At 32.8% G+C, this 14,935-nt stretch overlaps 1 protein-coding gene across 3 annotated transcripts in view; it reads right to left on the minus strand.

Moving 5' to 3' along the window:
- Positions 1–14,935, minus strand: part of NBEAL1 (neurobeachin like 1) — a 161,527-nt gene that overhangs the window by 96,075 nt on the left and 50,517 nt on the right. For 2 of the 3 annotated variants that reach the window (XM_037043566.1, XM_037043567.1), the window contains exons 10-14: positions 13,391–13,497; positions 6,453–6,539; positions 4,304–4,387; positions 1,349–1,447; positions 685–1,265 (exon numbers count right to left, since the gene is read on the minus strand). In XM_037043566.1, coding sequence (XP_036899461.1) covers positions 685–1,265; positions 1,349–1,447; positions 4,304–4,387; positions 6,453–6,539; positions 13,391–13,497 — 958 coding nt within the window. The remainder of the gene's footprint in view (positions 1–684; positions 1,266–1,348; positions 1,448–4,303; positions 4,388–6,452; positions 6,540–13,390; positions 13,498–14,935) is intronic. The other variant, XM_037043568.1, reaches the window with a different exon arrangement.

Consider the following 14,935-nt stretch of genomic DNA (forward strand, 5'->3'; position numbering starts at 1 on the left):
ATATATATATATGTTTTCCAGTCCTTCACATAATTATATAGCACCTTCAGTGGGGCATAAAGATTCAATTTCAAGTTTATTATTCCTTTGTTCTCCATTTTTATAATATTTTTAAGATGAGACTTGTTTCCAAACTAAACTCAGAATTAGCAAAATATTTGAGATATACAATTATTATGAAAGCAACATAGCATCTATAATTAAACTGTGCATATAACTTGTACATTTGAAAACTAGATCCCTGAGCTGTATTTCTGCTTTGAGCTCAACAATTTATATACCACTGGGGGTAAAGGACTGCTGCTACTTTCATTACAGTTACCTGAGAAATAAAAATGAAAAGAAATAAAGTAAAAACTAAATGCTTGGAAAAGCTTTTTCCTTTTTTAAAAAATTTTATTTTATTTTTTATTTTTTAAAAGATTTTATTTATTTATCTTTAGAGGGGAAGGGAAGAAGAGAAACATCAATGTATGGTTGCCTCTCATGAGTCCCCTGCTGGGAACTGGCCCACAACCCAGGCATGTGCCCTGAATGGGAATCAAACCGCAATCGTGTGGTTTGCAGGCCTGCGCTCAATCCACTGAGCTACACCAGCCAAGGCTCTAGCTTTTTCCTTTTTAAGAATCACAGCATATACCCTATGACAGTATTCACTTGTATTTTTATAACTTGTACCAGTACCTGTACAACTGTTTTCTTTTTCCTCCTTTGTTAGTACTGCCAAGCGCCAACTGATCCTGATCTAAGCAAAACCAAGCACTGAAGGAAAAGGCAGATCCTGGCCATTTCTGTATGGAAGGCACAGAAATTCCTGCCATACTATGTGACAAGTTGAAATACTGCAGTGCACTCTCTAGACTCTGTTTTCGAGCCATTGTCAGGATGGCTCGAGTCACGGGAGTAGTATAAGGGTGAAAACACTCAGATTCATCCACTCTCAGCAATCTTAGTAGTCGACGGATTTCTTCTGAGCTCACTGACTGACTCCCCAAGGAACCATGGAGGGCAATCAGGTTCTCAGCACAAGTTCGATGGAGGGCAGGATGGGAATCAAGGGTTTCGATGATTCTAATTCCCATGTTTGCATTGACACAAGTGGTTCGACTCTGCCTATTAATGCAACAAATTCTTTTCAGCCAATCAGAGATGAAGATCTGTAGGTCTTGTGATTCTAGCTCAGGAAGCCACTGGATAAGAAGTAAGAGAGGCTGGACATTACTAATGCCCAAAATCCCAACTGAAGTGTGGTCACCCTCTACAGCCTGTAAGGCAACATGAGATAAAAAGTTAGTTACCATTTTTATAGGGAAATAACACAACTTCTAACAAAGCTAAAAAAACTCACCATATTCATAAGTTCTTTAAGTAGTTCCAGTGATGGCTGACCCAGGGATTTTAATACTTCAAACATATGTGTATAACCAATTCTTTCTTTAAATACTTCCTAGGGGAGAGAAAATCAACATATTAAAGCACATTTTCAAAGACCAGATTTGCTGGAAAATATTTTTAAATATTGTATAACATCCATTTAAGCTAATTAACATTAAAGATTATAAGTTCAACATTTCTGTTTTCTCAAACCACATATCTTCATCTTAAAATGAACTCCATATACCTTCTAAATATAATTTATAATAATCTACTAAAATATATAATAAATGAAATTAGCAATAGTTGCATATTATAAAATTATTTTATAGGCTAGGTCACATGACACTTCTTTACTTTCTTCACTTGATTTATAAATAGAGCAGTATTACATTAAGTTAAAACAAAAATGGAGAAAAAAAAAGGAGAATCTGGGAATAACAGGAATCAGAGAGCAGCCTCAAAGGACTAATGAGTCCTGGCAATTTTGAGTAGTGACAAAAAAAAGAAAAGAAACCTGGGTCATTTTCTTTTGACTCTTTGTATCTAAATGGTCTGAACTAGCAAGAGCACAAAGATCACTTTAGTAAGGTCTAATCACATATTTTTGAAATAGCGAGACACAAAACCATTACATAAAATATGAAGACAACCAAAAAACTGAGCAACAGTAAACTGGTCCAGTAAAGGAGGCAGAACTATACACACTCATTATAAAAATCAAAAGATTTTAACATGATGAGTACGACTGGTTGTCTCTAAGAAAGGGAACTAGTTGACTGTGAACAAAGAGTAGAAAGAAAATCTTTTCAAAAGGTATACTTTAAATGGTCTTTTTATTTAAATAGTATTTTAAATTTTTAACCATGCAAGGCATTATACACTATAAAAAACTGATGCTGCAAAAAGCTTTGAACACCATTTTAGGTTTGAATTTCATAATACAGTATAAGCAATCCCTTATACTGTATTACTACAGAAGTCAAATTACTTAGAACTTACAATGATCTTTATCCTTATAGAAACTGTTTTAAATGAAGATTAGATAGATTCTCAAGCCAGCCTGTTAATAGTTATGAAAGCCTATTTAGCAGAAATCCAACCAAGAGTTATAAGCAGTAACAACATAGGGCAAACATTCATTTCCTCACAAAAATCAACAAAGAGTGGAATAAAACTAATGGCTTGGCTTAGTAAGCAAGGAGGAATTCATTCATTTCTGGTACCAGAAAGGTAATTAAGGCATGAAACATATTAGAGGTGATGGATAAAAAGGTAAATGTTAACAACAATAGTAATATTTTAAGCATTTACCATGTGCCTGGCACTACGCTTACCACTTTATACAGACGGTCTCACTAACCCCCAAACTACTCAACAAGGAAACTACTAGCACAAAATCAGCGCAAGTGGACAGCAGGACAGAGCCAGTGGTTGTGAAAGAAAGAAAAGGAAAGAAAATCCTGAAGGTTAGTGACTACAACCAAAGAAGCAGAATTTCCATGGCCAAATGAAAAAACAAGTCCCCAGTTGGTAGAACTGCTGACATGTAAAAAATGTTCATGCTCTCAGCAGTCATGAAGTGACCACATAGTAAAAGAGTGATTATTTTACTAATGAAGAAAAACTAGGATATAAAATTTAATTCTTTAAACACACTATCATAGAATCACTTAAAATAATCATTTCAACACCAGTGGTCTCTTCCCACGTGTTTACTGTCAGGGTTTCAACCTGTGGCCTGGGGGCCATTTGCAACCCAGGGAGGATGGCTCTGAATGAGGCCCAAACCAAAGTCATAAATTTACTTAAAACATTACTTAGATTTATTACTAAGATTCATACTAAGTTTCATTATTGAGATATGAACATTCTCTGTACTAGTAACCACAAACTTTGGGACCTGCTCAATGATTTTAAAACATTATTGAAAGGGCTGCTACATAACTAGGGTTATTATGTGAGGACTTTTTTGCTTGTCTGTGGTGGTGGATATCATGAAATTATGCATGGGCCTTTTTTTTTTGCACATCAGTTTCATTAGTGTTTGTGTATTTAGTGTGTGGCCCAAGACAACTCTTCTTCTTCCAGGGTGGCCCAGAGACTCCAAGAGGTTGGACGCCCCTGCCATAAATCCTTACTGGCATGCAGTTTAGGCATCAATGTCTTAATCCCAAAGCAGTGCCCACAGGCATCAGTCTTTAAAATTATCAGAAAAGTGGATTCCTATACTAAGATATTTTGTGAACTATCATATTTTGCTGTGTGTAATAAGCACCCACATTTTTGGCCCAAATTTTCAGGAAAAAAAACTTTCATTCTAATTTTTAATTCAATTATTTATTTATTTATATTTAGATCCTTGTTTTTTGTATTATAAAGAAATTTTAGTATTTATTTTTGAACATATATTATAATACAAGAAATTTTATGTAACAAATTACAAAACACAAAAACAGATACAACGTATTTCAGGTACTTCCCATGTATTAAGTGCATCCTTATTTTTCCCATGAAAATTTGGGCAAAAAGGTGCACATTATACACGGCAAAATGTAGTATTTCATTTCAGGTGTGAAACTGTATGTATTATACATTTTCATACATGACTTTGGGAATTACATAATAAAAACTGGTACAGTGGTACCTTGGTACTCATCATTAATTTGTTCCAGAACTCATGACGAGTGCCGAAACTGACGAGTACCTAATGATGAAGCACTTTCTCTTGCAGGGCAGTGTCGTGACTCACACAAGTTCTAATAAGTGTGATGCTCTAATAGTCCTGAGCAAATAACAAACACTGAAACATTTTTTTCTTGTCAAAATGCAATGAGCACAGGGTTTGATGAGTTCTGAAGTCGATGGGTACCAAGATATGACTGTGTATCTAAAATAACATTTTGGAGCTTGGGGATATATGTTTCACCTTAGCAGCTGGAGATTTGTTCATTACTGCTGTCAAAGCCTGAATGGTTGATACAGCCAAACAATCCAGCTGTCCCTGAAATGCCTACCAGAAGGAGAAAAAAACAAGAAATTAATAAAAGTAGTCAAGATTTGTTAGTTAGGAAACCTTTGTTTCTGAAAACCTGAAAAAATAATTACTTAACATGCAATACATTCCTCTTCCAATGAAATGGATTTCTGAAACACTACAACCTGCAAGAAAAGTTACCTACTTGACAGAAAACAAGCCACATGTCAAGAAGGATATGGTTACATTCAATCATTACATTAAAATTTTGGGGAAAAGAAAACCGCAAAACACCAAGCTTAATTCATGCTTTTTTTTTTAATGGACCATCTCAAGAGGAAGGGAGGGAGGTCTATCATTGGAAATGCTATTTTTTAATTTTCCTTAAAAATACACATGAACATCCTAGCTTTATATTTTATTAGCATGTATAATGTCTAAAATAGTCTTGTCTACTTAGTTTTCAAACCCTGAAATGGTATATGTGCATATACTAATCAATTAATCATACTTGCAAATAATAAAGTGTATCTATTTTTACATAATATACAGAATTTAAAGCAGAAAATGAAAGATGTATCTATGAGCAATGTCATGTTTTTAAGAAGGTAACCTTTAATGCTAAAAGTAGTAAAAAAAGATAAGCAGTTTTGTTTTGTCTGTTTTTGTTTAATCTTTAACATAAAAAAGAGGTTAAATTTCAGGTCACTGCATTTATAGCAAAAATAAAAACAAAAAATATACATAACCTCAACAATACTGAAAAAACTGAACATGACACATATCATTAAGCTTAGTCAACCATGAAACTGCCATAAGGATGAGAAAGTTGTAATAACTAATAGTCCCCAAAACTGGCTTTTGAGAATATATTACTATGACTTAAAAGGTAGCCACTCCACAAATAGGATTTTCTTCCCCTCCCCACTAAAAAAGATTTGAAAAAAAGGGGACTGATTTGATCTTTGTTATTTTAAGCCAAGCGGCTACCACTTTCAGGCAAGTTATTTAAATTGATATCTTGGCTTCTGTTCATGTTCTTTGTTTATCAAACATTACATACAATAAGCATCACATAAGTAACAAACAATACGCATTAAACATTCTGCGTACAGAATTTCATACAAATAAGACTTTTCCTAGACTTTAAGAGGACTAGGCATCACAGAACCTAAAATCAGAAATACTAACATAAACCTCTAAGAAAAAGACTATTATAACTATTTTATGAATCTATAGGAGTGCCTTAAAAGGGACTAATACTTAGAGATATCTAAAACAGTACTCTGAAAATTGATGTTGCACATCCAGAATAGAAAATAAATTATCATGTCTCTGTCTATACCATAGCTCTATTTATAAACTTGAACATCAAGATAATGTTAATTAGGACATCTTGTAAGCTCATCGAAATGTGAAAAAAAATTGGGGGGAAAAAAAAAGCAATTTTGTAGGTGGTCTCTCCAAACTAAATGACCTATTTATTACAAAAAGCAACATAAATTATGTATTTCTATCTATCCCCATATAGAGTTGAATATTTAGGGAAAAAAGTTAAGTTTTATTCTAAATTAAAACTCAAAGGGTTCAGCATCTTCTTCCCTTCCTCCAAGATTCAGGTTGTCCACTGAATTATAATTATTATTTGAAATCAAGAAGCAAAGAATCAAGATATTAAAACTGACCATACATATTCACAAAGCCCTGAAGTCCCAATACACCACAATGCTTAGGAAAAGAAGCCCCAAAATTATGAAATCACCACCAGGTGGACAGCACTGATACTGGGATCCCATTCCTGTACTTTATATCTCCTCACACTGAAAAGAATGCACACAGACACAAATAGAATACTGTTGATCATTAATATCAACCACCAAAATTTTAACCTATTCATCTTTCAGATAAAATAATTAAAATTACTTTTAGCAATATTTAAGTATTGCTAAAATAGTTTTAAAATATTTTTTAAAATATTTTATGAAGATTAGAATTAGATCATGTATGTGTGTTTAAGACAAAAGAAGAAAAGTACAGGAACAGTTGCTCCCACTGATGATTTTGGACTTCAGCTGAAACAAGATGCAGGCTTTGTAGATACCTGGTCCTCATTTATTTCTGTCAGTAATTTGTTGGCAAGGTCTTTCTCGTTCTTGTCTGCCACCTTATTGTTAGCATTTAAAAATAGCTGTTAAAAACAGAGACAAGAATAATGGAGAAAAAACATTAAGCTGTTACCTATAGGAGAAATGAAGCTTAAATGGGTTTCCATGTCTCTTGAAAATAAATTCAAGAATCCACTTATGAAGCATACCACATTTAAACTGACAATCAACTACTCATTTTTATAACAAATATTAAGTTCATATACTCTATTATTTATTCTCCCTTGGAACTCAAAGAACTACAATAAGAAACAGCAATAATTAAATTAGTTAATATGCCTAAATTCTTAAAGAACCAGCAGAGAGAATGTTTCACAGAAAAGAAAATGTGCTACTGATACAGACTAACCTGTAGTAATGATGCACAGTGAGGGTTCTGTGGCCACGTATGTTTGTGAAATGCTATTCAACTAACTTTAAAAAGGGTCATGGGTTCTTTCCAGAAATACTTTTTTAAGTCTGAAATATGCTAATATGTAGTTTGACAAGGGAAGTCAATGTGTAGCATTTTCCAAATTTATCTGACCACTCATTTTGTTAAAACAGTTTTTTCGCAAACACAAATCAACAGTATCAAGAGTTAAGCGTAAGTAAGTTTGTATACTAAAAAGGAATCAAGTATTTCAGTTTAAGTATATAAACTCAGCATCCCATAACATCTCAGTCACAGTCTGGGTAAAAAGAAAGAGTTGAAATGAGAGTGAAAAGGGAGAGAAAGTTAGACTTATAGGGATTTACCAAGAGCACCCTAAGAATAAAGTTCCTCTTAGGAAGTTCTATCATTTCAGAAATGAGAAAAGTTGAGTAATGTGCTGAAATAATGCAATATAAAGTGGATAAAGGTATGTAGTCTGATGTGGTAAATAAAGCTTAATCTAAAAATAAATCAGTGTTCACAATATAGGCTTTGGAATTAGGATCCTGGATGTGAATCTTGGTTCCACTATTAACTAAGGAAAAACAAAAACAAAAAACAAAAACACCACTTCTCCAAGGTTATTTTCTCAAAAAGCAAAAGATTATTATCTCATGAAATAGGAATGGAGATTAAATGAGATAATCCATGCTAGATTATTAGCACAGTATACAGCAAAAAATAAGGGCTTCATAAATAAAAGCTGGTGTTATAATTATCACTAATTTTTTAAAAAACAGTAATATTCCATATTATCTAGCTTAAAAGATATTGACTGCTCAAAAGTGATGAAAGCAAAAATAAGTAGTCTTTCCAGAAAGCAATCTATATCAAGAATCTTTTTAAAAGTTCTTACTCTTTCAATTAATATTTTTATTTCTATAAATTTACCCTAAGAAACAGAAACTTTACATCACAATTTTAGAAGAGATGTTTACTCTGGCCTTATTTATTGTATAATAGTAAAAAGTAAGAAACCACCCAAACACCCAATAGTAGAATAATTAAATAAATTACAGTTCATCCATAGGTTGAAAGAGAAATCCTCAAACTTCTGGTCTCAGGACCCCTTAACCACTTAAAAATTATTGTGAGAGCCCCAAAGAACAGTTACGTGGGTTATATCCATCAGTATTTACCATATTAGAAATTAAAATCAAAACATTAAAAATGTTTATTCATTAAAAAATAACAATAAATCTAGCCCTAGCTGGTGCAGCTCAGTGGATTGAGCACAGGCCTGCGACTCAGACGATCGCGGTTCGATTCTCAGTCAGGGCACATGCCTGGGTTGCAGGTCAGTTCCCTGCAGGCCAACTCCCAGCAGGGGACGCACGAAAGGCAACCATACATTGATGTTTCTCTCCCTCTCTCCTTCCCTTCCTCTCTAAAGATAAATAAATAAAATCTTTAAAATAAATAAATAAATAAAATAAAAAATCCATTATATGTTGACCTAACATTTTTATGAAAAGTAACTGTTATTTTCCAAAATATACCTTATACTAACATTTGTGAGAATGGCACCACTTCTGTATTTTTATAATTTTTTAAGTGTTTGACTTAATAGAAAGCAGATGAACTCTCATACCTGCTGTTTCATTCAGATCATTATGACAATGCTATTTGGTTAATGTTTATGAAGAAAATCTAGCCTCAAAGAGAAATATTAAGATTTGACTTTGCAGACTCCCTAAAATGATCTTGGAAACCTCACACTTTGAGAACTACTGTATTGAAATATTTGTTTATTTGGTACAGGCAGTTGGAGCCTGTCCCAGAGATGAGCAGGATCCCACCATCTGGGGTAGCTGTGGCGATGGAGCCACTGACATCATGGTGATTAAGTAGCTTTTATTCAGGTAGGGAAATTGGTCCCTTAGCTCCTCCATCAGTCATTAAAAACAAGGTTTTGAAAACTGTATGATGACAAGGCAATTCCACTGCTGGGATTATGTCCTAAGAACCCTGAATCACCAATCTAAAAGAACCTATGCAACCCAATGTTCATAGTAGCACAATTTATAAAAGTAACGTGCTGGAAGCAACCTGAGTGCCCATCAGTAAATGAATGGATCAAAACACTATGGTCCATTTACACAATGGACCAAAAACCTATGGTCCATTGTGTAAATGGACCAAAAAACTCAGCAGAGAGAACTTCTACCCTTTGTGACGCATGGATGGAACTGGAGAGCATTATACTAAGTGAAATAAGCCAGGTGGTGAAAGACAAATACCATATGATCTCACCTCCAGCTGGAACCTAATCAACAGAACAAGCAAACAAGCAAAATATAATCAGAAACATTAAAATTAAGAGCAAACTGACAGTAACCAGAGGGGAGGTGGGAGGGAATAATGTCTGGAAAGGGGGGAAGGGTTTTCAGGAACTATAAAGGACACATGAGCAAAACCGGGGGGTGGGGGGTGTGGAAACAGGGGAGGGAGGTGGGGATAGCTGGAATGTAGGGAGTGGTGAGGGGTAAAAGCAGAAAACTGTAATTGAACAACAACAAAATAATTTTAAAATAAATTTTTTTCAAAAGAAAAATATATGATGACATATATTTTGGAGAAGGGAAGACTCGTTTTGGTTTGGGCATATTCTTGATATCACACCATTTAAAAGCAGGATACAAAAATATTCAGTACTAACAAAATATATTCACATTAAAAATATATACACAAATATTGTTCTGTATATTTTGCCACAATTTTAAATTTTGAAGGTTATAAATATACTGTGTAAAAAGATTAAGAAAAATCTTTCATAATTCTTTTTTCCTCCATTACATTAATTTTGATTGTATAGTCCTCTAAAATTTAAACAAAGTTCTATTAAAAAAATTTGCTCAAGGTCACTAAGACTCAAGGTCACATCCAGGTAGGTGTGACTCCCAAAGTAAGTATAGCATTCTACCCACTCCCAACACTCTTTTCCATAGAACATCCCTTAGTTGATTCTTTCATAAACTTTCACTCCTAAGACAGTCTTTATGATAAATTTTTGTTGTAGTTGATTTTAAGAGGTAGACGTTAAGAAAAAATCCAATCCTACCCCCTACCCCAGTTTTTGTCCATGGGTCCTTTATACAAGTTCCTTGACTTGACCCTTTCCCTTCTGTCCCTCCTTATCCCCTACCTACCTACTCTCTGGAAATTGTCACTATTTTGCTTGCTTGTTTGTTTTGTTGATTAGGTGGTTTAAAATGCATTATACCAATCATAAAATTTAAACAAATGATTCCATGACATTGTAAGTACTTTATAGTATGATGATACTCATTTTGACAACCCCTGAAGTCTTTACACAAATACTTAAGGACATTAATGCATACTTAAACTGGCTGGTGAATCTCATACACACAAAAAGCATAGAAACTGCAGCAGTCAACCTATAGTTTTCCAGGTAATTCAAAAATTATTGATGACACTTAAAGCTCTAGGTGACAATGTTTCCAATAGGTCTGAATATTTAAATAATGTTTTTATTCTCTATTATTATAAACTAGAATATATGATTCATTCCTTACTAACAAAAAAGTTTAAACAAAAATCAATCACAGACATCTGTAGTAGCATCTTATAATACACTTAGAAACTTGAAGTTTTCACAAGATTCCACATATTTTTATATATTCAGGAATCATATCATTTATCTCTATCAAATATCTGTGTTTATCAATAAAACCTGTAATTCTCCTATATTTAAATCACAAAAAACATTTTTTCCTACAGACTAAACAGTGACCACTAATACACTTACAAAACTACATGTATCAACAAACTTAAGGTCAGAAGACATACCTAGATAAGATACCCTTCTTCCATCATGTGTTAGTATTAATCTTGAGCTAATCATTAAATAAATCTCTTAGGACACATTTCCTTATTTGTGTAATAAAAGAGGCAACTTATGTCAAAGATTCCCCCTTTTTTATAAGACTTAATGACTACTGTTTGTCTATGAATCTACAGTGATTCTGACTAGTGATTCTGAATCTACAGTGATATTCTGGAAATAAAGACTACTGCCAGGTGGGAAGGCCACTGGGAAGGCCAGGTCCCAAAGAAGAAAGAAATAGGTTTCTTTCTTTTCCAGCGTTTCCTGTTTCAAAATAAAATGTGGTAACTGGTATCAAGTAATTAAATTTTAAAATACTATGACTGTCAGCAAATTTTCAGACCTAAAGTATAAGAAACTTTGGACTATCCCATGATAGAAAGAGCAAATATTATCTACCCATCATGACAGCTATTTCAAATTTTTAATTTTTAAAAAAATGTTGACGACAACATGATATATTTTTAAAATTATACGAGTCTCATATATTGAAGAAAGTCACATACTAATAAAACGTAGTTCTTACTGCATTTTAATGTAAGTTCATACTGTTCAATTTCAGTTTTTACTACAGTTTATGATTTACCCTTCTACATAACGTGTAACTGGCAGGCTCTCTACACATGTGAGATTCTGTCTTCATCACTGAAGCTGCCTTTACAGCTGAAAAAGCCAAATGACTTTTTTACAGCAAAAGGTTTTATAAACATTTCTCTTATGCTGCTTTCATTGTCCCAAATTTCTTTCCCAAGAATAAACAATTTTTAAAAGATGAGGGAAGGCATATGTAAATTTCCAGAGTTAATCTGGTACTTACACTGACTTCATAGATATTCACTACTATTACTTAACATATTTCTTACTGTTTTACTGTCAGTTAAGCATCATAGTTACATAAATGCTTTCAGGAATACTCCTCCTAACAGTATAGAAAAATTCAAGGAGCTGGTATTAAAATTCTTATTCTAAAGTGTTCTCACAGAATCAGAATAAACCCCTGGTACTTTTCAGCAGGCACTCCATGAAAGGAATACCTCAAACAGAAAGGTAAAAGCTCTTTGAAGTAGTTTCATTTTCAAAGGCTTCTCCAGAAGCTCTCTAAAATATTTCTGATACCATCTTAAATTTATGAAAATATATAATGAACAGAGGTACTAGTTATATACTCACACACAAATCTGCTAAAAGTATAAACTAGTGAAAAATAATTTGTAAATGGGACAGTACATATCAATCAGTAATATTTCTATTTTTCTACATTTCCAATTATTTAAGTTGTTTTAATATTAATACAGTGTTCCCTAACCTTAAAAAAAGTTTATGCTCTTTGACATACTAATTCTGATAGAAATAAAATTCTATTTGATGAAACCTGAAAGTTATGTAACAGCAAAAAAGCTGGAGACTAATTATCTATCAATAGGAAATAGTTAAGTACATTATGGTACATCCACGTAATATCATGCAGATATTATAGACATAACAAAAATACTAATGAAATAATCTTAAATGAAACAAAAGCACAAAATTATATGCATCAGATGCTGTCACCAAATTTTAACAATACATAAGGAAATAATACTTTAAAACTCAACAAAATAAATGAACAGTCCAATTTTATAATGAACAAAGGTCTTAAACAGACATTTCTCCAAGGAAGATAAATGACCAAAAAGTGCATGAAAAGATGCTATCACTAATCATTAGAAAAAGGCAAATCAAAACATGAGATATCACCTCACAACCATTAAGATAACAATTATCAATTTTTTTTTATTTTAAAAAGAAGAAAATAACAACTCTTGATGAGGATGTAGGGAAACTGGAGCCCTTGTACCACTGTGCACTATTGGTAGGAATGTAAAATGGTACAACCATTATGGAAAACACTATGGTGGTTCCTCAAAAAATTAAAAATTGAATTAATACATGATCCCACAATCCGACTTCTGAATATACACCCAAAAGAATTAAAAGTAAGGTCTCAAAGATACATTGTATATGCATACTCATGGCAAAATTATCTGTGACAGTCAAAAGGTAAAAACCAATATAGGGATCCATAGACAGATGAATGAATAAATTAAATGTGGTATGCACACACACACATTATTTGGCCTTAAAAAGGAAGAAAATTCTGCTATATGATACAACATGGATGACTCTTGGGGACATTATACTAAATAAAATAAGTCACACACACACACACAAAGCCACTGTATGATTCTACTTACATGAGGTACATAAAATAGTCAAAACCATTCAGAAAGTAGAATGGTGGTTGCTGAAGAGAAGGGAAAATGTGGAGTTGTTTAACAGGTATAAACTTTCACTTTTATCAAATGAAAAGAAATAGGAAATGAATGGTAGTGATGGTCACACAACTACATGAATGTGAATGTACTTAATAATGTGTACTATACACCTAAAAATGGTTAAGACAGTACATTTTACATGTGTATTTTACCATAACAAAAAATGGTGATAATAATATGCTCAAACTTGAATCAAAACATAAAATAACAACTTCTTAAAAATCAAAGAAAATAATAGAGAATAATAGAAAATAATAGAAATAATAATATATTTCTATCGAAATAATAGAAAAATACCTTGCAATTCTGTAGCAGTCGTATGAGATGTTCAAAGCAATTACTGTTAAGAAAAATGGCCTGAAGAACAGGCCTATCTGTGCAGTTGAACATGGCTGTGATGGTATCTAGGAAAATAAAAATAAAATCACCCATTTATAAGGTAGAAAATTTTGGATCATAGAAACATTTACTCAAGCCATATTTTAAATTTAGGCTTTTCAGATAACATATAAATTAATTAGGACTTAACAGGGATGAGTAGTAGAAAAAAGAATCTGTACTTCTTACTTGATAAGAAAAGTGAACATTTCTATACTTTATTATTAAAAATATTTAATTTTTCATATAAGAGTAATATGTATTTCCCAGAGTTTACTTAATTGTTCTTCTATACTAATGCTCAAGTGTTAACTGAGGTTCCAAACGGCTGTTTTTAAGCAACATGTGGTTGTATTTGGCAACATAGTCTCATTTGTGTATATTATTTAACATATGGCCATTATGAAAAAGAGACTCAGTCAATCCATTTGTGATGGTACTTTGCTTTTTTCCTACTGAAGGAATACCCCCATTCAGAAGTAAAAGAACATTTGGTGTAGGTAATATATAGAGTTTCCAACAAAGAGTTCATTCAATATAGCCTCAAGCTACCTTATAAACTTACAATGTTTAATAATTATAAAACACAACATGTTACAGCATATAAAAGAATAGACACAGCCCTGGCCAGGCAGTTCGGTTGGTTAGAATGTAGTCCCAATACACCAAGGCTGTGGCCTCAATCCCCAGTATCAGGACACATACAAGAAACAACCAATGAATGCATAAATAAGTAGAACAACAAATCAATGCTTTTTTCTTCTTCCCTCAAATCAATTAAAAAAATTAAAAGAATAAAACACATAAAATATGGATCTTATTTCCCTACAGAATCACTCCTGTAGTGTCTCATTAAGTCTCACCAAAATTTTGATATCCCACATACCCACCCACATAAGCATTTTTTAAGTCTGTAGAGCTACACAACAAACCATTAATGTTGGTTATGTCTGGATGATAGGATATAAAAAACTTACGTTTTTTTACTTATCTAAATTTCCTAGTTTAACTGTAACAAAAATATTTTAATTCTATAAAAAGGAACTCTTAATTAGTAGTATTTTAATCTATCAGTCTAACAAAGGAATACAGTAAGAAATCACATATTGGTGAAGGAGCTTACAGAGAGAGATAAATAAGCACAGAATGACACATAACCAACACAAAGAGAAACCACACAGACACACACAGAGGCAGAGGTTCTGAGGACAACAAAACAAAAACAGAGGTCCTCTAGAGGAAGTAAGTAGTCTACAGAGATGCTGTAGAAGTACATACAAAACTGACTGTATGTGACTCTTGCTATAGGTTAGAAACGACAAATAGCACTTTCTGAAAATTTACTTATCCTAGAATTTCAAAATCATAGCTTTCTTTTTAACATTGATGCTTTTAGTAAATAATACTTTCAAAAAAGAATATTGAAGCTCCATTTTGTCACTATTAAAGATGTATACACAAATT

The sequence above is a fragment of the Sturnira hondurensis genome, unplaced genomic scaffold, assembly GCF_014824575.4.
Source record: "Sturnira hondurensis isolate 20B ecotype Veracruz unplaced genomic scaffold, ASM1482457v3 Scaffold0004136, whole genome shotgun sequence".
Taxonomy (NCBI): domain Eukaryota; kingdom Metazoa; phylum Chordata; class Mammalia; order Chiroptera; family Phyllostomidae; genus Sturnira; species Sturnira hondurensis.